Here is a 26034-nt window from a genome sequence, read left to right on the forward strand (position 1 = left end):
TTGTCCTCTTTATTGTTTATTTGGAGGCTCGTTACTAGCGAGTAGTAGACTAGGTTTAATTGATATTCATATTTTTGGTGGCGTGCAAATGTTTCGATTACTCTAGGGATTGAAATTTTATTTTTAAAATTTTGAAGTTTACTGAATCATTTAGCAAAAAAAATGATATTAAAAGGCCAAGTGTTTTAATGATCAACTTGGGAGGACGTCGGTACTTTGTTAGGATTTATGTAAAATATCAAAACAAGGTCATTTAGGATTTAATTAGTTGTATTACTTAACAGGAATAAGCATAGATTTGGAGTCACTAAAGAATAAAAGATTTAAAATATACACTTACTTACAATTCAAAAATAGTGTAAGAAAGCCAATAAATACAGGTTTTATAAGTTATAAACAGGTTTCCCATGATGGGTATTTTCTCTCTTGTATCTGGATACCTAGTTTATGTTTCTCTCAACGAAAATTATTTTTTTTGGTGAGGTGAAACCTGGTGAAAATAAAATTTCTAGCTTTGAGATCAACAAGAAAGGTTGTCACCTAAGAAGCATGGATATGAATGTGAGGTGCGCGGATACATGGTTTCGACTAGTATGATAATGTGGGGATTCGAACATGGGGATGGGGGATATGCCTTACATAGAAATCATGTAAAAATATATATACATGATGTTATACTTGATAAAAGCTACCAACTTAACAAAAAACTATATGCAAATTGAACCAAATGCACATATTATAAATTAAACTATAAAACATAACGAGCCAGACTATTAGTCAACTATAAATTATGGTAATATTACCCTAAACGTAGTTACAAAAAAAGATGATTTTTAAAGTATTATACTATAATTTAGTATTGACTAAATTATTAGTCGATACTTCTTCATTTGCTAATTAACATTAATACCTGGCTCTTGTGAAAGTAGTTGATTAATACCAATTTCGAATATGAAATTATATATATATGATTTTTTTTTAAAACTGAGATTGGTTAAGTATCCCCGTATCTGATACGTGATACGATTGGTTAAGTATCTGTTACAGGAATACGTTAGGTATCCCAAGTATCCCTGCTTTAAAGGTATCAAACTAGTGGGTTCTAAAGGTTTTCTTTTAATATTGCTAAACCTCAAAACTTCTGCTGACATGTACTTGTGAATCGTAGCATAAGAAAAGCTTAAGCCTCTCCCAAATGCCCATGCTACATAGTACATACAGAAAGCAAATCCATCTTGTACCTTCTGGTTCCTATCTCAGATTTGGCACTGTAGAATGATCAGATTTCTGCGTTAATTTTTCCCGTTGTTTCCTGGAGATCGAGCGTCTGGAGGGATTCTCTTGCAGTGTTTAATGGATCACTCTCTTTTATTTGTTACCCATTTGAACCATGGTCTAAGCTTATGGATGTTTAATTAATTTTTTTAAAGTTGCGGTCTTAATGATGTATATATGGAAATTAAGTCCACGGATGGTTCGTAGGATGATATCTGAAGAATGGAATTCTGTTAATATTACTCTATAAGGACAAGAGTAATTTGAGCACTGAGCAGTCAAAGAAAATCTGAATATGAATAGGATGGTGAACTAAGATCTCAAACAGTCTACTCTTATTCTTCACATCTTGCATTACCTGATCAAAGAAGCTGAGAGGTTTATTAAGCGGGGAGAAATTATCGTGGAATACTGTGGTGATTATACTAGTGATGGTCACATGATACAAAAGGTACACTCTTTGTAATTGTCCATTTCAAATGCAACAAATATTTTTTATTTATACTTTTCTTTAATTGATTGTACTTGTTGGATGTAGAAAAAATTGAAGCGTATGAACATTTCTGTTTCCGTTCTGTTAAGATATGAAGATTAATTTAACAAGTAGGCTCGCTTTGTTTAATTTGATGTCTGGTATGTGACTAATTGCCCCTTTCTTGCGTCTATTAATCCACCAATGAAATCCTATTATAGTTTGTCTATCAGTCTAATACAAGTATAGCGGTGCTATGGTCTTTTACCTGTACTATTATTCTAATATATACATATATATATGTATATATTTATTGTTTGAAAGAAGAAGCAACCAATTCATCTGCCTGGTGAAACAAAGTTGATTGATTGGTGTTGAAAGGATATAGCAGATAAAGCTTGGAATTGTGGAGCTGTTGGCAGACAACAAGGATTTTTTTAGAAAAAGTTTTTTTTGGCAGGATATTGTCAAAGGTTTGACCACATTGTTTTAGGAGCATGCTTTGTCCAAAACATAAAGGGGAAATCGATTTTGTGTGTCTAACAAGAGCAACCCACCACTATAATATGACTTGTCCTTGTTTCCTAGGTATTTATCATGAAATAGTTTATTTATATCTTTCTTTTAGAATAAAATTCTGACAAGCTATTTTATCAATATGTGCAGAAGTAAAAACTATTAGGCAGGGAATTAAAGCTTCGTGTATATGACAACAATTTGGAATGGAATTCTGTCTAAAGATATGATTAACCACTGTAATTACTAATTATTTTATGATTGAGATCCTGTAATAGAGTAACCCTTAAGGTGCCCTGTATTAAAATGTAAGTCTGTTAAGGGATTTTTTTTGGATGGTTAACAATATGGTGTCACTGTTATTTTATTGTTACATAGACTAAAGTGAATCATAAAATCACAACATAGTTCTAAATGCAATACAGGAAACTTCTCAAGACTTTTAGAATCTCTTTTCCATAACATTTCAAGATTTTTTGGAGTTTTCTGAGGATTTTCTAGAAATCGGAGGTCTTACAGTCTCTTAGATTCGCCAGCCTCAGGCCTAACTTTTGAATGGTACATACCGGACTTGTTTGGTTCGGTCCGGACATGTGTGGAGTGAGTTTGGCCTGATGCAAGGGAGATGTTAAAATTATGTATAAATAGCTTAAAGACCAAATTTACGAGTGCTTCTTACAAAATACTGAATTGTTACTTAAATCACGTATTCTGGTAGTATTTTCTATTGTTTTGTACTATAAAATTTAACTCTGCACCTAGCATCCCGGTGAACATGTAAAAAGTTCCATATTAGGTGTGTATGTGATGCAGGACAACAGGAAAAAAACCTAAAGAAACTTCTAGGAGCAATATAGAAGACTTTGGAAAGTTTTCCATTTGGAAAGTAATATTCTATTCTAATTAATTGTCTTTTAAATTTAATATTATTTAGGAAAGTAGTGTTTTTTAGTTTTTATGTTATATAGAGGTTAATATCTTATTTTGATACGTTAGAGTTTTAAATTTATGAACTGGTGACAATTTTTGACTGTATCTGCCGATTTATTTAATTTTCCGCCGATTCTCCATGCTCTTTTTTCTTTCCCATGTTTTATCTTTGTGCTGAATTAGTATGTATCAAATTCAACTACAGGTGTATATGCCTCATATTCGGACTCTATACATTATTTCATATGTACAGAACAATTAAAGATGTGAAATCAATGTAAAATATATAAAAATTATAAATACAATATCTTTATATGGTCGGAGCCAAACAATTTATAATATGTAAAAAGCAACATCAAAATTCTCAAATTTGTTCCTCCAGATTGTAGATCTCATAATTCCTCCTAGTCTGATCAATTCAGGGCTTTGATCTGAAGATTTGGATGGTGATGTTGAGTGAACTACCAGACTCTATGATGGTTAAAAGCCTCATAAGGCTCCCCGTCAAATCTTTGATGCTATGCAGATGTGTTTGCAAATCTTGGTACAATCTAGTCAGTGATCCATACTTCATCTGCTTACATCTAAGTCAACAGTCGATTGACAAGAAAGGGTATCTTTTAACTGCGCACCAAAAAAATTCACCTTTGAGAGAACAGTACTCATTTAGGTGCGATGAAACCTTTCTTGAAAAGTTGATATTAGAACGTCCAATTTCAGAATCAAGAGGGGCTTTCAGCTTAGTGGGTTGTGCTAAAGGTCTTCTTTTGATGTTAAACCCTGGACCTTCTGATTCTGATTTGCACTTGTGGAATCCAGGCCTTCATAGAATTAAGCCTCTCCCAAGTGCTCCTGCTACATATAAATATATGTTTCATCGAGAAGCTCTTGGGTTTGCCTTCCTTCCAGATATCTGTGACTACAAAGTCATCAGAATTTTTGACTTTTTTTCTGATTATGACGGTGTCGCCGGTTTTGCTGAGATCTATTCATTGAAAACAGATTCTTGGAGAAGAATTGAAACTCCTACTCCTGTTATGCGACTTTCGGTCCTTCCTCGTGCTCCGTTGGTAGCTTCCTTTGTGAACTCCGTTTTCTACTGGGTTGTGCCAACTTATCAGGATAACCATCGCACTGATTGTATATTATCATTTAATATGAAGTGTGAGACATTCAAAATGACAGGCTTGCCTGTTGCTTGTCTCGAACAGGGATGTGTGCAAGGGTCTCTTGAAGTGTTTCAGGAATCCTTGTATCTGTTTGTTTTCCATGTTGGCAAAGATCGTAGCCTGTGGATAATGAAAGAAAATTGTAGTTGTGAATTGTATTGGTTAAAGATATGTATGATTGAGTACCTGGACAGATGGCCAGTGGGATTTATGAAGAATGGGGATGTTATATTGGAAGATGTGGAACGTAAGGTATCTCTACATGACCCCAGAAATATGTGCAGTCCAAGGAATTCTGAATGCGAAATGGGATGGGAACTAAGAATATCAAAAGCCTATAATTATTCCCCAAGTCTGGCATTACTTGAATAAAGAAATGGAGATTGTTAGTTATATTATACCGATATTGTCTACATCAGAAAAAAGGTACACTCTTCTTATTAGCAATGCATTCATCATATTTGTATATGTTTTTTTTATTGATGTCAGTTATATTTGTTAAACGTAGATCTTTTGAAGCCTATGAAAATTCCTGTTTATTGTATTTGTTTATTTTGACGATTTAGAAGATTAGCTCCATGTAGGCTTCAAATCTGTTTTAATCACCTTTTTGACAGGATTGCCCCTTTCCTTTCCTCTTCTCTCACATCGATGAATTCCTTTATCTAACAGAAATTATGAGCTGATGATAATAGATAACTAGGATTTTGTTAGAAGAATCGGGTTGACTAATTTGATTCTCTTTGTGATGTGTATAGATGGATATTATTAAGGTATACATTTTTTTCATATGAGTATGCTTCGTCTTAAAATTGGGAAAGTCAACGTTTCACGTTTCTGACTACAGTTTGATTAATCCTTGTTGCGATGATTTTTCATCATGAAATTCCTTTTGTTTCAATTTTTTGCTAAGCCCTTTTGTCTCTTTCGATTTCATTGATCAACTGTTTATGTATATACAAGTGAAAAATAAACATTTAAATTTAAATGGGGAATCAAGTGTAGGTGTTAGTTCAACAGTTTGGGATGGAAAATTTTAATGATATGGTTAACTTTTATAATTGCTTAATCAGTTATATATTTGAGATCATGGTAGACAGAATCAGTTTTAAGATGAACCTTTTTTGTCGTGAGACAACATAAAGCAAGATGGTGTGATATCCATTGTTATTGTTGGCATAATTATTGCGGCTCAATTGGCTTCTTTGTACGGATTTTAAAAGTTATATACTTCAGTTTTAGAATTTAAGTTGTGTAAGCTAACACTTGGTCATTATAAAATCGTGTAAGTTTATTTTTTCCTCCAACATCAAGGTATTAGGTATAGACCTGACAATCTTGTCGTGCACTTTCGCTTTTAAATGTGAAACCCATGCACAACTAGAAATGGATTTGCGTACTTGTGTTTGTGTATAATAAACAAAATATTAAATTAATTCAATTAAAAGATGTATTAATATGTCATATTTTTTAAAGTATATTTTAATAAAAAAATACATAACATATCCACACACACATAGTGGAGGTTCCGGTACAAACTTTTTGAACCATGGTTATCATTTACAAATTGCCATTTTTGTAAAAAACTAAGAGCTGATTGGTCCTTTATCTAAAAAAACATATTTGTAAGATTGCCATCATATGTTGAACACGTTGAAGGTAGGGCTGTAATTCGGGCCGAGCGAACCGAGTTTCGAGCCGGACGTAATTCGGGCCGAGATTAATCGAGTCGAGCCGGCTCGTTTAGTTAAACGAGCCTAAACCTCTGCCCGAACTCGACTCGTTTAATTTCACGAGTCGAGTCGAGCCAGCTCGTTTAGCTAAACGAGCCGGTTTTAACGAGTCGGGCGAGTCGGCTCGTTTAATTTTACACTTAATCGAGCCTAAACCTCTACCCGAACTCGGCTCGTTTAATTTCACGAGTCGAGCCGAGCCGGCTCGAGTAATTAAACGAGCCGTAACCTCTGCCCGAACTCGGCTCGTTTAACTAAACGAGCCGAGTCGAGCCCACTTAAACGAGTTCGAGCCGGGCGAGCTCGCGAGCTACCCGACTCGAATTACAGCCCTAGTTGAAGGTTCAAGTACATAATATACATTTAGCAAAAACAAGTACGTAATATACTTTTACAATGGTATACTTAAGTAAACTGTATTAAATAATCAACATTTCGTATTATTATAAAACCAAGAAGGATAGTTGAGAATTAAATGTAATTTATTCAATGCAATTATAGTTACTATTCAAAAGATGATGTTGAACGCCAATTAAATGTGTGCTGAACGTACGTTATTTAAAGTTTTTATTTATGTGTTTTTTAATAGAGGAGTATTGTTTTTACGGTTATTTTGACATGTAGCAAAAAGTTTATAAGTTCGTATTTGATTCGTCCCTTATATATATATATTAACATACAATCTTATAAAACCTAATATATATATGTATGTTTAAACAAATATAAATATAAATAAATATAAAAATATATATAAATATAATACCAAATTTTAAATTTATTTATTTTGTGCAGTGTCATATTGGCTTTACTGAGCATGAAGTAGTACCTCAATAAAAGTAGTAACAGCAATAAATTAATATTGATACTGTGTTTAATTGAGCATTCAGTTTAGTATTTTCACTGCAGCATCCATTAAAAAATAGTAAATTTAGTCATGATATTTTGGACCGTGCATGTGTTATAATAGATCAACAGGTTGTAAGGAATATGAAGTGTGATACCGATTGATGACCGATTTTTATAGTCGAGATTCAGCGAAAAACATGACATCTGTCCACTAGCTAATCGAACACACTGAAATACACTTTTCCTTTGACAGGGGCTTGAATCCTCAACCTCCCCTTCAGGAGGCGAGGGTGATGCGCCGATACCACTAGAGCAAGAGCTTTTTTCTCACTAGTTGCATTCTTGATTCTCTGATTTTTGAAACAGGAAACTTACAGATTTGTTTAGCCCTCTGTGCAGATAGTGAGTGATTGCAGCTCAGTGCTTAGGAGTTTCAAGAACGAAGAAATGAAGAATGCAACAATACAGCTTAAAATTTCAAATTATGCGCAGCATTTGTTTTAGTTTATCTTATTGGTATCTTGTAAGCAACTCAACTGTGATGTTTTAAGGAGTGACACTGAACACTCCAAAGCTGCAGGGTGGTTTAAACTATCTTGGGGCGTCGTACTAGATGATGATTTTATCTTTGTTTCTTGTTTAGTAAGTGCAAATATCTGGACATGGATTATATTTGCAGAGAACATTTTATGGAATAGTTGAACTTTGCTGCTCCTGATTAATGCTTATTTATTTTAACTTTCCTGATTTTGTGTGTCATTATTCTGAAATTGGGATAAACTTTTCTGGAGGAGCCTTGGGTTTGTGTTGGACCTAGCTGGCCGGCATTCACTTTGCATTACAAGGGAGTAAGAATAGAGTGTGTTTGAATGGATATCATATTGCTATGATATGTTGTAATGGTTGATATGAAGCATGTTAGACTTGTAGCAAATACAAAGCATGGTAAAGTTTATGATCATTTTAAAGAATCTTCAGTATGTTTTGATTGTATGTTGTGATCTTGTAAGTGTGTGTTATCATTTTCTGAGTAGTGGCGTTGTAATCATGCGTCAAGCGAATAAGAAAAAGTTTTTAAATTTATACTGGCAAACATAGTCAGGAAATGGTAGTACAGTAAAGAAACTTGACCTGAGTGATTTGATGAAGTCTTTTGAGTTTGAATGAGCGAGTATTTTATAGATATTAAGAAATCTGAATTAATTGTCGGGTTCATTCACGAGAGAGGAAAAGTATAGCTGGGATGGTGATATAAAAAAATTGCAACTATTATGACAATTGTATTTTGCATTGAGAATTTGATACCCATATTTTAAAATGAGTATAACATGTTATGAAACTCGTTAGAAAATTGTCACATACAACTATTACTCGTTTCAATCTACTATGCTACAGAGGTCAGAGATATCCATAATCATCCTTGGTGTTTGCTGCTGTGGGATGCATTGAGCCGTAAACGCGAATGAAGGCATTAAGGATACCCAATTTTAAAATTAGGTAATTGGGCCTTTTCCCTTTTTTTCTCTTTGTTTTTTGAAAGTAATTAATTTAATAATAAAAATACCTATGACATCTACGTATACAATCCAAATTAAAATTGAACAAACTCAACACATCGTTGTTGAATTCTAAGCAATCCAACAATTTTTTGAAAAAATTAATACCATAGATGCGATCTCATTAAAAACTTTACCCCCCATATTCATTCACAATATTGTCATATGTGTAAATCTTTATTAAAAAATTAATATTTTATTAAATTAGAACTTGTAACCCCTTATTAAACTTGACATACCATCATTCCTAATTTATTAATTAGGCTTACATGCACAAATTACGGGATGAGCGAAAATTGAATACAAATTATTATAATGCGTAAAACTGGGAAAAGTTTAAATTATATTCAATTTTTTTAGAAAAATAAATATCTCTTCTATCTATATATAATAGCAAATCAAGAGGATAACATTTTGAAATTAAAAAGTATCATTCAAAAGACTAAACTACCCCTATTTTTAATATTTACATAAAAATTGTGTTTTGTGAGAATCGAAATCAAGATATTTCATTCACATATACAACCTCGTATCACTACATTACACTGTCACATGTGCTTTTTATCAGACAAATAATATGTAAGTGTGCTAAAGGAATATTTTATTTAACTTTAGAGATAACTACTTAAATTTCACAAAAAAAAAATAGTTACTTAAATATTTGTACAGTTAATTTTGAAGAACTGAATTTCAGAAGTTAGGCATAGTACATAAATGGATTATTATCTTATTTTTTTTATTATTTTTTAGTTTGAAAATATATCTCATATATTTTTAACATTTTTTATTATAAAAAGTATTTAAAATGTACATATAAATTTTTTAAAAAAATAATGAAAATAGAATCGCATATATATAAATAATCTATATTGATATTACATATTTAGATAATTTCGAATTATAATAAGTCAACGCATTTTAGTTTATTTCAAAATTTAAATCAGAACTTGGCCGGTTGTTTAAAAAATACTCGAAATTTGACTACATGACGAAAAACATCGTCACATTCCACGTTTAGTAAATTTAAATTACAAGCTCGACGAGAATTTCTTACCAATAATATGAAATTTTTTGATATCTTATATTAATATAAATTAATGTGTTTGAGATTTTTACAGGATCAAGTCAATTGATTATTTGTGTTAAAATTACTAAAATCAATGGCAGCGCATTATTATTTTAGGGACTTGTCCCGATTTTAAAACTATTAGAAATTTGACATGAAATCTCACGAGATTTGTTAAAACTATGATGATATATTAAATCGATTTATTTTTTATTTTTCACTTTAAAAAAACTAGCTTTTTAAACAGAATTGTTTTAGATAAGCAATATTCATTGATCGAGATAATATTGTAAAATATTTTGGATTATTCAAATAAAAGATATATATATATATATATACTATATACTATATTGTAGCATTGATTCAATACATTTTATACTATTTAAAAAATATATATTGTTCAATAATTTGAAGAAATTAACCAGTTCAACTGATATTTATAAAACTTTATCGAATTGAAATATATTTAATTTTAGGAGAATAGTATACATTATTATCAAATTATTGTATGAAGAAATATTAGAGTTGTAATGAAAGAAACTTAAAAATAGTTTAAATAACGATATAATTACAATTTTTCCTTCAAATTCTTGAAAAAATCATGAACATCAAAAATAAGTCTTACAATGTATAATTTATATTTATGTTACGTGATTGATACTTGGTCGCGTAAAAAACAGATATAGATTGTTTGTCAGTGATAATATGAATACCATATATAAATTATTGCAATTTATTTATTACATAATTTTAATTTATGAATAATTATAAATACATGTTATTTAAGTAATGAATTGCCTCACTATATATTAATAATGATTATACATGTACATAAATCAGATATTTAGCATATAAATAATTGAAACCATCGTAATTTCCTAAGAAAGTTAGTGAGACGTAAAATTCAATTTTTTGATCATAAACTCTTTATATTTGATAAAAATACAATAACTTTTATTAAAAAATTATAACTATTAAGTAATTATAAATGTGTTAATGAATACATAATTAAAATGTACATAGTATTATATTTTTTAAAAATATTTAAAAATAAATAAACATTCACGGGTATAAAGAGCCATTAAACTTCAGCTTATTTCGAATTCAAAATTAGTACTTCACTTATTTTTTAAAACATACTCGAAATTTGACAATGTGATCCAGCATAAAGTAATCGTCATTATCCAGTTTTATAGGTTCAAAATTACGATCTCGATAAAAGTATCTTACAAATATGACAAATTTTTTGTAAATGCTATATAAATAAGGATTGATGTGTTTGAGACTCTTTTTTGTAAAATCAAATTAAGAACTAATAGGTATCAAACTTACTAACTTGATCGGTGTCAGGTTATTGTTTTTCAGACTTAACTCGGTTTTTAAAAAATACTCAAAATTTGAAATTAGTCGTCACCAAATTTGATATGATTACATAATACACACACATAACATACACACACAACACACACACAACATACATACATACATACATACATACAAACAAACATACATACATACATACATACATACATATATACATACATACATACACATGTACGGGAGAAAGATGGGTCTGAGCCATCCTCACATGACAATCCCGAGATCAAAAGATTTTACATGAATAAAATTTTAAGGGTGTATTTGTAAATTCGATCATATTTTATATATTTACAAATATATTCTTATGCATTATATGAGAAAATAGTCTAATATCAAGGTTTTATCCAAGGTCATCCACATGTCCAATATTATATATATAAGATGAGATTCGGTACAAACAGTCTTAACGTGTAAACCTATCTCCCAACTCATATATAACTTTGGTTCAACATCGTTTATTAAAAAAATAGTTAAAATTATATTGAATACACATAATTTATAACGAAAATATATTTATTACATTTTATAATTTATTCTTAAACAATTTAAGACAAGTGTTTAACAAATATATAACTTAAGTTCTACACATATGTTGAACAATAATTATACTTGTGTAGATCAAATAGATAAGATAATTTTACATTGTATTATTAATAAAATTATATTAAATTAATAATCTTTCCTTTTTGAATAACCAAATTTAATATTGATGAACCTTAAAAGGATAGTTCAAAATTATGAAATATTTATTTAACAAAATTTTAACAACGGTTTTACACATTTTGTATTAAATAAATAAAATTTTTATATATTTGTGCTCTAATTTGATATTGATGAACTTTAAAAGGATATTGAAAGATTAAATTATATGTATTCAATTAAATTCCAACAATTATTTAATAAATTAAGTTGAATTTACGTGTGTGCGGACACGTGTACTGCATGTGTGTCAGAGATTTATAAAGATTACAGAACTCAATTTTTTTAAAAATTATTAATTAAAATAAATAAATTTAATTTTACGAATATGATATTTAATGCTAGCAATTTTCATACATACTTTGAAATTAATTTTATATTTAAAATTAAATAAATAAAACTTACACTACTCAATGTTGTGCAGTTTCATTTGATACATGTTATTATATTTAATGAAAATGTTGTATTGATTTGTAATTTCAAATGATTAAAAAACCTAAATATTTTTTATAAAAAGTTTAATCGAGAATATTTAATTTTATAGAAATAATTTACAATATATTATCTAATTATTATAAGAAAAGATTAAAATTATAACAAATAAAATTCGAAATGATTTAAATGACGATATTAATTCATAACTTAAGATAGAATTCTAGAATATAACCCGTGCCTTGCATGTGTTTTTATGCTAGTTTGCAATAATTCTTGTACTCCCTCCGTCCCAACCAATTCTTTACGTTTGGTTTGGGCACAGAGGTTAAGAAATATATATAAAATAGTGAAAAAGAGAAAGAAAATTGGGTGAAGTGGTGGGACCCACTGATTTTTAATGTATAAAAAGGAGATAATGGAGTAAAAGTAGTGTGATGGGGAAGGAAAAGTGAAAAAGTGGTGAGACCCATTAACTATTTTTGGTAAGTTTTGAAATGTAAAGAATTGGATGGGACATCGGAAAAAGGAAACTGTAAAGAAATGGTTGGGACGGATGGAGTACTAATATTTAAAGACGGAGGGAGTACTAATATTTAAAGTATAAAGGAAATAATTTAATAGGGAAGATAACAACGATAACAAAATGAAAACAAAGCATCATTCCCGTCCATTCAGTGCTGTCTTGCCCTATTTAGCCATCTCTGGGACACGTACCTTCCTCCTATTTGATGGCCACAAAACAGAATGCCACATGATCCAATACTGATACTCTTCCTTGTCCAAAAGACCAGACTACCCCTTTACTCTCTAGTCATTGGTTACGATACGAAGTCCCAGAGATATGGTTGTATTGACATAGTCATACGGTAAAATGGTACTAATGAAATTGAACTTGGATCTATCTGCAACAGTACACTATTACTCCCTATAATTACATCTCAGATCTACATGAATGAGATCACGGGAGTGGACAACAAATCTAGAGGGTAAACGATATAGATATTTAAGGTATAGATATCTTATGTTTGTACAGTTTGCTCAATTTTCTCCGATTTTCGGGGGAAGAGTGGAGGGAGTAAAGAGGGGATTGATAGGAAAAGTGCAGCTGCATTGCTTGCTGCTGCCAAGATTTCATATGATTCCATGAGTAAGGCAGCTTGTGTAGCTAAATTGTCAGCTGATATGAAGGTTAAGGAGGCCAATTTTACGCGAAAAAAGGGCTAAAGAGGCTCTTGATCATGTTGCCATTGTGGGGAATGTGGGAAGTGTGGGAAATGGGGTGATTGGGTTTGGGGGGAATGTGGGGGAGAGGAGTTTGTTTGATAGGGTGAATAATTTGAGTGCTGTTTTTGCGGCGTTTAATGCTGTGGATTTGAGGGAGAAGGGGAGGCAAGATGGTGGGGTTAATGGGAATGGAATGGGAATGGTTTGAGTACTGTACAAGCATAAGATATCTGTACCTTAATTCTAATAATTGGGGAATCAAGGTATAGATCTGTTCCTATAAGAGTCTCGAAGAAATGGAGGGTTTGAAACCCTGACGATCAGCCCCCAATTAGAATTTTCTTTCAAAATCCTGGTTCCGCCACTGTCACGGAATGGAAGGCAATACGTATACTCTCTTAACAGTCTTTTTTTAATGCAACATTTGCAATTGCTTTTTATCCGATTTCCTGTTATTTTATTTGTTGCATGTTGAAAATAATTATTCATAAGAAATTACTGTTTGTGATGAGACCAGTATAACAATTAGGATCAGTTTTGTTGTAATTTACTATTTCGTAGGTTGCTAATAGGCCCTATTTCTTATTAGAGTAGTTTAACAATTAGGCTTCATTTCAGTTATTTTTCGGGTTGCTAAATATTAGCTGACTAATTGCTCCTATCTTGCGTTATTTCATGGTTTTACTGAATTCATATACATGTATGGTAAAAATTTGAGCTGGTCATGGTTGTCCCTGGAATACAAGTATATGGTATTATGTGTAATATAATGTATAATTGTTTGTGAATTATGAGAGAGTTCTGTTGTTATATAGTTTCTTGTAGGACAAATTCCTGGTTATTGTTTTGATTTGGCGAAATAATCAGCTCTTATGTTGTACTTCGTAACTAGTTAATTGTAAGAAGACTGTGCTTTGTATCAAAAGCTAGGTAAATTTGATTTGGGTGGGTTGATAAAGAGATGCAGGTATGCTGGGTCTTTCACTCTTCTACAAATTGGTTTAGATTTTCTAGGGTGTCATTAAATTGGATCATGATTGTTGGGCTCTCTTTTTTGCATTCGGTAAGACAAACTTTTATTGTTGTTTTTTAGAGTGAATTCAGTTTCTGCCTTAATTTTGTCCGTTTTTTAGTTGGGCCCTTACGTGTGATTGTTTTTTTCTCCTGGCCTTTAAATCATTAATTGGAAATGTTCACTACCCTAGTGGCATTTCCTGATTTCCCCCTTGGTGGGATTTTTTTCCCATTATTTTCCCACAAATTTAGGATTAGAAATTGGTTTCTGGTTAAGTATGGAATCAGTATGTATGTCAGTTCAGATTTAGCTTGTATTAGGCTCGGTTTCGTTTCAATTTTCTTTTTGTCGTGCTTTCAGCTTTGGTTTCGTTCTGAATTTGTTTGGATTTTGGTGTTGTTTTGTTGGCTAGCGGATGGCATGGGTGCTTCTTCTTTTGCTATGTTGAAAAAGGCTTAATTGCTGGTTTTGGCAAATTCTCGTTACTTATTTATTTAGCATTGCGAGTAGAGTTCGAGGGTAATTGTTAACACATAAATAATTAGCAGAGAATCATGGGATAGGCTATAACTATATTTTGTAATTTTTCTATTATTATAAAACCCTACTTTCCTCTCTACTTCAACATTATGATCCTTTACCTGTGATGTTGGCTATAATTACAAAACATATAGTCTAGAAATATATTTGTGAAGAACTAGGGCAACTGATCTATGTGCGTGGAAAAACAAAGGTGTTGATTGTTGAAATGATATAAGTACGATTCTAAAGCTTGAAATTAAGGAGCCGATGGTATATTTGAGATTTTGTGATATATATGGTTTTAACAGGTTAGCAGAAATTTTATTTAAAAAGCCGAAGCTCTTACAGTCTCTCTAATTCCCATATCCTATATCTGACTATCTGAGTGGTACATACTAGGTATGTTAGATTTGGAGTTTTGTAGAGCGAGCTTGGTATGATATAAGTGAGGTGTTACAAATACCAATAAAGAAAAGTTGTTACAAGTTCCGCAACAGTAACTCAAATCAAATATTCTCATAATATTTCTATGTGTATATTCCACACTTTAAAAATTATTTAAGCATTAGAGATTCTGGTGTACATCTAGAAAGTTCGAATTAGGCGTGTACAATTTAATTCAATTTGCTGTATATGCACAATCTTTAAGCTGTAGTGCATTCAAACGAGATTATTGAAGATGTCAAATTAATGCATAAATATATAAATTATAAATTAAATATCTTCATATGGTCCGGACTCCAAACCAAACCCTCCATATGCGAAAACCAACCTTAATTGTCCCAAATTTGTTTCACCAAATTGTAGATCTCATAACCATCAATTGACTGATCAGTTCTGGTCTATAATCTGAAGAATCGCCATGGCGATTCTAAATGACCTGACAGACCCTTTAGTGATTAAAATCCTCATAACGCTCCCCGTCAAATCTCTGATGCAGTGCATATGTGTTTGCAAATCATGGTACAATTTAGTCAGTGATCCGCACTTCATCAGTTTACATCTGAGTCTAAAATCGGCTGACGAGAAAGAGTATCTTGTCATTAGATTACTTAGGGGTTTGTATCTGACAGATTATTTCTCATTTCGGTGCAATGAAACCCTAGTTGAAAAGTTGAAAGTAAACTGTCCAATTCCAGAATTGGGATGGGGTTGTAGTATAGCAGGTTGCTGTAATGGTCTTCTTCTGATAGTAAACATAGATCACTCTGATTTGTACTTGTGGAATCCCAGCCTTGGAAAAATTAAGCCTCTCCCAGGTGTTCGTGGTACATATAACAAATCTAAATTTCGTCTTGAAGCTCTTGGGTTAGCCTTCCTTCCGGATGTCCGTGACTACAAAGTTATCAGAATCTTGAACTTTTTATCTGATGATTTTTCCGTAGCTGAGATCTACTCACTGAGAACAGATTGTTGGAGAAGAATTGAAACTCCTGTTGAGCGGCTTATTCCCCGTTTTGATTGTCCATTATCAGCTGCTTTTGTGAATCCTTTTTTCTACTGGGCTGGGGCAGAGAATCATAACAATATAGTATCATTCAATCTGGAGTGCGAGACATTCAAAGCTACGAGTTTGCCTGATGCTTTTCTTTATTATGGAGAACTGGGTGGGCATCTTGTAGTGTTTCAAGAATCCCTGTATCTATTTACTTTTCGTTCCGGTGAAGGTAATAGCCTACGGATGTTGAAAGAAAATGATGGTTCTGGAATGTCTTTTTTGAAAATTTGTTCCTTTCCCTCGGGATTTCCCGCAGGATTTATGAAGAATGGAGATGTTATAGTGGTAGATATGGAAAACAAGGTTTCTCTGCGTGACCCCAGGAATGTGAGCAGTCCAAGGAACACTGAATACGAGCTCTGTTGGGGACTAATATATAATTACTCCCCAAGTCTCGCATTACTTGACAAAGAACTGGAGGGGATTAGTCAAACTATTTTGTAGTTTCTACACGAGGTAAAAGGTACACTCTTATATTTTCACTTTAAATGCATTACTTTTTATTTATGTATTTTTCATTGTTCTCATGTTATTTCTGTTGGATGTATAGTAATTGAGCTTATGGGAATTCATTCTTATCTTATTTCTTAAAATTAAGGATTAGGTCTACACAGGCTACAGTTTTGATTAGTTTATCATTTGACTGGGTACTAATTAACCCTTTTCTTGCCACTTCTCTCGCATAAAAAAAATTCCAAGTAGGATGGAATCGTATTGGCTGAGCATAATAAAAAAATAGTAACTGTAATATGTGCCATTAGGATTGTTAAGTCCACTATTGCTTAAGAATACGGTCCTAAAGAAGCAGGGTATCGAATTCATCTTCGTGGTAGTTGGTAAAACAAAACTATTAATTCATTGTTTTTTTGACGAAATGTGACATGGTTGGCTGACCAATAGTAGACATTTGGGAATTTGTGGGAACATTGCTTATCTTTTTCTTTTGACGATTATGGATGAATATTAATTCAAGGTTCACATTTTTTGTATGATTATGCTTGTCTAGGATCAGGATTAGTTGAAATGTATATAATAGATAGGGAGATGTAACCATAACTAGTATAATTTCTAAATGAATGTTTTGATTGAGAACCTGGTAGAGAGAATAATACTCAAGATAGACCTTCCTTGTCCTGAAACAATCAAAACGCCTATGGGTATAATCATCAATTTTCTTTTGGTTCCCAGAATTATGGTGGTGAAATTCGCTTGTCACTTGTACAGATTTTAAAATTCTAGTCTGAATATAAGTTGTTTAAATTCATTTTGTCAATCAATTATTTCTTCTCAAACAATCAAAGATTTAAGCATGTCAATTTGAGAATTTGATATTTCCACAGCAGTTTCCCTTTATAAATTAAATCATTAGCCTAAAAGCATGTCAATCCTAAAGATTCAGTGAGTGGCTTGAATCCTCAATCTCCCGTGAGGGACACGAGGGTGATGTCTCTATTACAAGATTTCTTTGGTCAATACTGTATTCCTGTTTCTTAAATTTGTGGAGCAGATGATCTAACATATTTGTGTAGTGTTTCATGCAGGTAGAAGTTGCAATGTGGTGATTGGAGTTTCCAAGAGCAAAACCTGGGACCATGCAACTGGAAATATAAAACAAAAGCCAGAATTTCTTTTAGTTTATGTTATTGCTACTTAATAAGCAGCTCAACTGTTATGTTCTTACGAGTGACACTGAACACTCCAAAGCTGCAGTTTTTCAAATTATCTTGGACCGTCGTATTTGAGAATAATTTCATGGATTGTTTTTCACCAGTGCAAATATCTGGTCATGGATTATATTTGCATAGAACTATTTAATATATGATGTGTGTGAACTTTGCTGGACCTACTTTTCTTCTTTCCTATTCCCTAATTTACCTGGTTTTTTGAATCACTTATCTGAAAATTGTATCACTTATTTGGAGCAGCCTTGGGCTCCTATTGGACCTTGCTGGCTGGAGTGTAATATTAGAGTATGTTGGCCATTTCTTTCTGTTTTGCTAATCGTGTTTGCCAGTTTTATTCTATTTTTTCTAATTTTTTTGACAATCTTTTAACATCATTAGACTGCATAATTATCTGCATAACATGTTAGAAAGATTTGCATAACAATTACTAGTCTGTGTTAACTTTATGATGCAGGACACTCGAATACCCCGTGATCTTTATTTTTATTGGTCTTAACTTCCAATATTGATTAATTTTTAATATTATTTGCATTAATCTGGTGATTCTTTTTTACAGTTTCGGTTAAAAAATTAGCTGCTCAAGTAAATTTAATATATTTAAATAAACTGTGAGGTTATTTTCTTAAACCGAAACTACCTAAAGTTAATATTTACAACTCCGTGCTAAAAGCGGTCATATCACAGAAGAAGAGGGCTCAATATCTCAAAATATATAAAATGGAGGGGTTAGGTCAAATTATACTGTAATCTCTACATGAAGGACAGGTACGGTCTTCTTACTATTTCAATTAAAATGCGTCTATTTGTATTGATTCTATGTATTTTAATTTATTTATGTCCTTCAATAACTAAATATTTGAGCCTGTTAGTGTTGCTTTTTTGCTCATTGCATTCACCATTCATTTTTCACAAAAAAAAATTGGATTAGATAGTATACTTCTTTTACAATAGTTCATACATATTGGAATGATTGTGGAAATTGAAAGGGTCTAATCGAGTCGAGACACTCACCAAGTTCTGGCCATTAGCCTGAGCTAGGCTCGGTTTATATATGAACCGAACTTGAACATGTTTTTACGATTCGTTTCATGAACGAGCCAAACTTGATCATAAAAGAGTTTGTATCGATATTTGAGGCCATTTGAAGCCGTGAACAAGCTCCATGACTTGTGAACGGGGCTTGTGAACGGTAACTAGCTCATGGCTATGATCATGAACTTGCTCTAAAATATAGATGGGATAGTTGAATAGTTGTGTATATTATATACTTATGTTCTAGAAATTAATATATTTGTTAATTAATTTACTCATTACTCTTTTTGATATCAATATTAATTTGGCTTGATATTTTTTTTTTTTTAAGCTGAGCACTCGATAGTTCGATTCGGCTTATTTACGGTATAACACCATGAAATTTGGGGGTAATATGAAGTACAGCAACATTGTTTATCTGGTGCATTGTTTTTTCAACAATTAGCTTCCGTTAAAAATGTTGCGTAATCTTCTTCTTTGTGCATACACATCTCTCTATACTCTGTACTACACTATACTTTCATGGACGAACATGAGATAACTCATAAGCTGGCACTATGGGAATAATGTTTATAAATAGTGTGGGTTTTAATTAAATACTCTGCGGCAATACTCCTGTTACTATTGCCAGAGATGGTCCATTTAATATTTTGTTTTCATTTAATAAATGGTGCATCTCTTACGATATATTTGAACTCTTTTACTTGAGTTGGAACCTTTGTTGTTATACTCGATGAAGACAACTTTTCGGTTTTGGTAGGCAGAACCTTTTGGTTTTCGAGGTAATGTGGTCTTGGTATAAACAGTATGTTATGGTAGTAAAGTTAACGGATATAAGTAAAGAGCACTGCAGCAAGCAACTCAGTTTAAGTTATAAGACTGTTATCATGGTTATTGTTAGATTAAAGTCTATTTTCATCTGTAATTCACTTTAAAAGCTAGGGAGAAGCTGAATAATGTCTTATTTCACGTATAAAACAGGGTATTATAAAGTGTAGAAAAAAAATGAAAAATCACAAGAATGATCTGTTGAGAATCTCACTAACAAGTATAGCAACATAGAGGCAAGTGTATAAAGAATTTAACAAGTTTAGGCCAAGACCACAGTTAACAAAACAAAACATGCAGGTAAACAAAATCAGTAACTGAAATAACGTAGAGAGAAAGAAAGATGTACCCGAAACCATAGCTTTCAACAGTGACTGAAATAAAGGTTTACAGATACAAAACGCCAAGAAAATGATTACAGCTGAGTCACCAGGCCTTGCTCGAAGTCCTGGCTGCTTTTGAAGAGATTATTGCCTCCTACCTGCTGCGTTTGGGATGTGCGCAATATCTCCACCAGGATAAAACAGCTCGGAGTTTATGTTAACAGCAGCAACAAAACCTCCACTTCGACCAGCACCTCAGTCGCCGGAAAAATATCAGCACTTCAGTTCTTGTGGGAGAGAAATGCAGAGAGGTTGAAGAGAAGAGATGAGAATGTAATGTGTTGTATAATTTATTCATTCAGTTTAGCCTCTATTTATAGGAGAGGAAAAATGAAACTGTCAACACACTTAATGTCTGAATTAAACTGCTTCATTAATAAAAAATAAAAACTGATCAGATTTTGAATTCATTAATGAAAAAATCAAAACTGATCAGCTTTTAAATTATTTGTAACAGCTTTTCACATTAACACCCACATTATTATCAGAACTTAAGTTAAGTTCTGATTTAACTCATCAGTACTTAAGTTCTGATTCGACTCATCAGTACTTAAGTTCTGATTCTGATATCAGAACTTGTTAAGTGCTGATTTTATTCATCAGTTCTTAAGTTCTGATTCTAATATCAGAACTTGTTACAGATCAGATTATTTGCAGGTTCAATATATTTAGACTACTTAGCCTATTTCAGAACCCAGCCCAATAATCCAATCACCGATAAATAAATTCGAATTAAAATAATTCTCAAATAAATAAAATCCTCGCCCAGGTCGCCTCGCGTACGCGAGACGCCGAGACATTCGCCCAAATCGCCCTTCGACCCGACCCGGTCCGGTCCGGTGCGGTGCGTGGCGGGGCGCGCACGCGCGCGCGTGTGTGTGTGCGCGTGAAGCACACAACAACACAATGGACCATCACACACCTTAGTAGTTGTATACTACTCATGTGGGTAATACCATATAAAGCACACAACCCACTTTATTTATTTCAATGTGGGACAAACATTCTCAAATTTTCCAAGCTTTTCCAAGCTACTTTTAACTCTCATTTCATATGGATTTCATTAAGAAAATTCTTAAAACCATACATGAAAATTTAAGTTCAAATATCATTGAACAATTTCCAATCATTAGATTTTAGGATTAACATCAAGAACATAATTAAATTAAGCTCTAAAATCCTAATTTTCTAACAATCCCCCACAAATCCATACAGAAATGTGATCAATTTCCCATCATGACTTGTTTTTCAGAGTCGGTACCCTTCCGGGTTTGAACCCTCCTAATTCCTCTACTTCAATGGCTATCGGACTCAGATGGAATGTTTCACCTTGAATCTTAATCCGTTTAGTATAACCATATTCCATAGACGACGACAAGTCAAAGGTTATGGTGCCAATCTACGGCTTTGAGACATTAATGGTCATGTCTTGATCCTGTTCGTCGAATGCTTCAAGGATTAACCCTATCCTCTAATTGCGACCACACAATTACATTCGCTTAGCTGGGCATCTCCAGAGATATACTGCCTCTATCTCGTCAAATGACTTGATCCCATTCAGAGTTTTAACACTCTTGCTTTTCTGGCAGTGTCAGTACCTTCTAGGTTTACAGGGGATAGACTCAGATACTATAGTATCATCTATGTAGCAAAGGTACTACCAACTCATCCTTACAGCTTGTTATTACCCATTGAATACACTTCGAGGGATCTCCTCTCATGTGTATTGGGTTCCCACTGTTGATGAATTATGATGGGTTGACAATCCCATCCCCAACCTTGACTTAAGGACCACTGCAGGTTCCAGTCCTTTAGTAAGAGGATCAGCTATATTATTCTGAGTTCCTATGAACTCTATAGCTATGATCCTATCAGTCACTAAACCCCTTATAGACTTGAGTCTAACTTGGATGTGTCTCTTAGTTTTAGCATTATGCTTTTTACTGCTAATCTTGTCGATAGTTGTTCGACTATCACAGTGAATAGCAATAGCAGGGAGCGGTCTGCTTACTATATGTATTGCAGACATAAGTCCGTGTAACCATTCAGCCTCCGTCCCTGTGGCATCAAGTGCACACAACTCAGCCTCAAAAGTAGACCGCGTAACAATAGTCTGTCTGCTTGACTTCCAGGATATTGCTCCACCAGCCAAGGTGAACACGTATCCAGTCACTCCATTGGAACCAGACTTCTTAGCTATCCAACTTGCATCACTGTACCCTTCAAGCACACCAGGAAATCTCCTGTAGTGTAAACTAAGGTACATTGTGCCTTTTAGATATCTAAGTACTCTATCAAGAGCATCCCAATGAGTTCTGTTTGGACAGCTTGTATATCTCGCCAATTTAGACACAGAATATGAAATATCTGGTCTAGTACAGTTAGCAAGATACTGCAAGCTCCCAATAATCTGAGAATACCTTAACTGAGACACAGACACTCCTGAAGTATTCTTGACAAGGGCAACTTTCGAATCATAAGGTGTACTAGCGATTTTACACTGTGAATAACCATATTTCTCAAGTATAGATTTCTCTTATATAATGAGATTGAGTCAAGGTTATTCCTTCAGTGGACTGAATCAATTTGATTCCAAGAATCACACTTGCCTCACCCATATCCTTCATTTCAAAATGCCTTTTCAAGAATTCTTTAGTCTCGTTAATAATCTCAATATTGGTTCCAAACAGTAAAATGTCATCCACATATAGGCACAAAATAACACACTCATTACCTTTAACTTTAGTGTAGACACACTTATCACTTTCATTAATCTTATAACTGAAAGGCAATATAGTTTCATCAAACTTTTTATGCCAATCTCTGGGAGCTTGTTTCAAGCCATAGATGGACTTGATCAACTTACATACTTTCCTTTCATTGCCTGATGCAACAAATCCATCAGGCTGATCCATATAAATCTCTTCCTCAAGTTCACCATGAAGAAAAGCCGTCTTTACATCCATCTGATGGATGATAAGACCATGGACTGAAGCCAATGCTATAAGCATTCGGATTGTTACCATTCTTGCAACTGGAGAGTATGTATCAAAATAATCAATTCCTTCCTTTTGCTTAAAACCCTTAGCTACCAGTCTAGCTTTGTACTTATCTATTGAGCCGTCAGGGTTCAACTTCCTTTTAAAGACCCATTTGCACCCAATAGTAGAACACTCAGGAGGGAGATCAACCAACTCCCATGTTCCATTGGAAACAATAGAGTCAATTTCACTCTTGACAGCGCCCTTCCAGTGCCTTGACTCAGAAGAATCCATAGCTTGCCGGAAAGTTAAAGGTTCGTCCTCGATATTGTAAGTGATGAAATCACCTCCAAAATCCTTGACTACTTTTGCACGCTTACTTCTCCTTGGTTCCTCTAATTCCTTAGGAATAGAGCTACTACTAGGTTCCGCCCCCACATTTGTCATCTTTTCCACATGATCAGGAATAGAACTTGATGTGTGAGTAGGATCTTCCTCAGAAGTCGTTTCAGGTATTCCAGTCTTCATAGGGTAGACATCCTCAAAGAATGTCGCATCTCGAAATTCAACTATCGTGTTTGCCACTATATCATCTATGTCAGATTTTAACACTAAAAATCTCATAGCTGTAGTGGTTTCAAGATAGCCCAGAAAGATACAGTCAACAGTTTTTGGACCTAGTTTCTTTCTCTTGTGTTCAGGAACAAGCACCTTAGCAAGGCACCCCCACACACGAAGATACTTAAGACTAGTCATCCTGCCTTTCCATAACTCCAAGGGTGTTTTATCCATGTATTTCAGAGGGACTCTATTTAAAATATGGCAAGCCGTATTTAGAGCCTCTCCCCACATATATTTAGGCAACCCAGAGTTAATAAGCATACTATTAATCATATCTTTAAATGTTCTGTTCTTTCGCTCAGCAACCCCATTAGACTCAGGTGTGTATGGTGGAGTAACTTCATGAACTATACCATTGTTTGCACACAATTCATTAAAAGCATTACTCGTATACTCACCACCTCTATCAGATCTCAATCTTTTAAGTAACTTACTAGTTTGTTTTTCTACTTCAGTTTTATATATAATGAATTTACTAAGTGCTTCATCCTTATGTCTAAGTAAATAAACATAACAATATCTACTACTATCATCTATAAAAGTAATGAAGTATCTAAACTGGTCCTTGGTCAACACACCACCAAATTCACAAATATCAGTGTGTACTAAATCTAACAAGTCTGAATCCCTAACAACGTTATGAAAAGGTTTCCTTATCTGTTTAGCAGACACACATACTTGACATTTAGAATTCTTTTCTATGGTATATTTTGGAATCAACTCTAAGTTCATCATGTTCTTAAGAGCACCAAAGTTTAAATGACCTAGTCTAGCATGCCATATATTTGAGGATTCAATACAATTAACAGTAGGAATAACATTATTATTCAAACTTCCCAAAACGGGATCCGCATTAATAACAAATAAACCATTTGACAAGTAACCCTTGCCAAAGAATGTACCAGTGTGAATAAGAACTACTTTATTACACTTGAACGAAATTTCAAAACCACTAGAAACTAAACAGCTTCCACTTATTATATTTCTACGCATGTCGGGAACATGATGCACTCTCGTCAGAGATAGAATACGTCCTGAAGGGAACTTCAGATCCACGTTTCCAACTCCACTTACTTGAGCAGCACTAGCATTCCCCATCTTCACAGTCAGGCTATGACTCTGTTGATAAGATACAAATAAACTAATATCAGCACAAATATGTACATTAGCTCCAGTATCTATCAACCATTCATTTGACAGATAGGTAGAAAATATCACAGGGTTGTAGGATACATACCGGTCAACATTGGTTTCAGAAGCCGTAGCCTCACCAACAACCATGTTCACTACAGGCCCACTTGCGGTTCCAAGCACAACATTTGCTTGTGCTACCTCGGTTTTCTTCGCTTTCTTCGTAGGGCAGTCCTTACTCCAGTGCCCAACCTGCCCACAAGACCAGCATGGTTTGTTTGCCTTGGGTTTCTTGGCCTTGTCCTTGTCACTCTTAGGTTTATTACTATTAGCTTTCTTAGCAAAAGCCTTCCTCTTTTGTCCTACAGTTGCTATGTTTACCTTCGAGGTACCGTGTTCAGTTGGCATCACATGTCCCTGTTTGGACTTGTGTTGTTCTTGTACCGAGATGTCCAGCATAAGGTTGGTCCAGGTGATCTCTCCTTTCTGTCTTTTCAGGGAGAGAGAGAACTCTTCCCAAGACTTCGGGAGTTTTTCAATCACACTCATCACCTTGAACTTCTCCGGGAGATTCATTCCAGACTCCTTCAAAGCATGCACTATAATCTCGAACTCATGCACCTGCTCAGTCATGGACTTATTGTCCACCAGCTTGAACTCGAGGAACCTTGCCACAGAATACTTTTCTAGACCTTGTGAGTCAGTATTATGTGTCTGGTCCAGCTTCTCCCATAAGAGTTTTGCGGAGTAGGCATCAGAAGAATAGACATCAAACAAAGTGTTTGTTAGTGCCGCAAGAATGGCCGCTCTAGCCACTCCATCCTTCTCAGCCCACTTCGCAAAAGCCTTAACTGTGTCAGCCTTCTCTTGATCCACTACTGGTTTCTCATATTCCACAACCGGCCACAGACCCTTTATAGTCAACCACAGCTTCATCCTTTTCTGCCAGCGAGAAAAGCCAATGCCACCGTTGAATTTCTCCGCTAAACCGGTTAGTTCAACAGCCTGTGGGAAACTATAGGTGGTCCAATCAATGG

General features: G+C 33.6%; 2 protein-coding genes across 18 annotated transcripts in view; both read left to right on the forward strand.

The window, feature by feature from the left end:
* The first annotated feature begins 109 nt into the window (after window positions 1-109).
* LOC141711695 (F-box protein CPR1-like) lies at window positions 110-7886 on the forward strand. 3 transcript variants are annotated; one of them, XM_074514317.1, is made up of 3 exons: window positions 110-1726; window positions 3576-4788; window positions 7329-7886. In XM_074514317.1, exon 2 carries the CDS (start codon window positions 3637-3639, stop codon window positions 4732-4734), a length of 1098 nt encoding a protein of 365 aa, XP_074370418.1. In that variant the 5' UTR covers window positions 110-1726; window positions 3576-3636; the 3' UTR covers window positions 4735-4788; window positions 7329-7886. The 3 variants fall into 3 exon arrangements, with proteins under 3 accessions (XP_074370418.1, XP_074370416.1, XP_074370417.1); XM_074514315.1 differs by having other exon boundaries at window positions 3616-4788; XM_074514316.1 differs by having other exon boundaries at window positions 3616-4788; window positions 7341-7886.
* Window positions 7887-12750: 4864 nt separating this feature from the next.
* The window catches only part of LOC141711696 (putative F-box protein At3g16210), an 89945-nt gene continuing 76661 nt past the window's right edge, over window positions 12751-26034 (forward strand). For 9 of the 15 annotated variants that reach the window (XM_074514326.1, XM_074514323.1, XM_074514320.1 and 6 more), the window contains exons 1-2: window positions 12824-16799; window positions 17866-18786. In XM_074514326.1, coding sequence (XP_074370427.1) covers window positions 15701-16780 — 1080 coding nt within the window. In that variant the 5' untranslated portion in view covers window positions 12824-15700 and the 3' untranslated portion in view covers window positions 16781-16799; window positions 17866-18786. Of the gene's footprint in view, window positions 16800-17865; window positions 18787-26034 lie in introns of all 15 variants that reach the window. The other 6 variants (XM_074514339.1, XM_074514338.1, XM_074514341.1 and 3 more) reach the window with 6 other exon arrangements.

This window comes from Apium graveolens, chromosome 3 (assembly GCF_009905375.1).
Source record: "Apium graveolens cultivar Ventura chromosome 3, ASM990537v1, whole genome shotgun sequence".
Lineage (NCBI taxonomy): Eukaryota > Viridiplantae > Streptophyta > Magnoliopsida > Apiales > Apiaceae > Apium > Apium graveolens.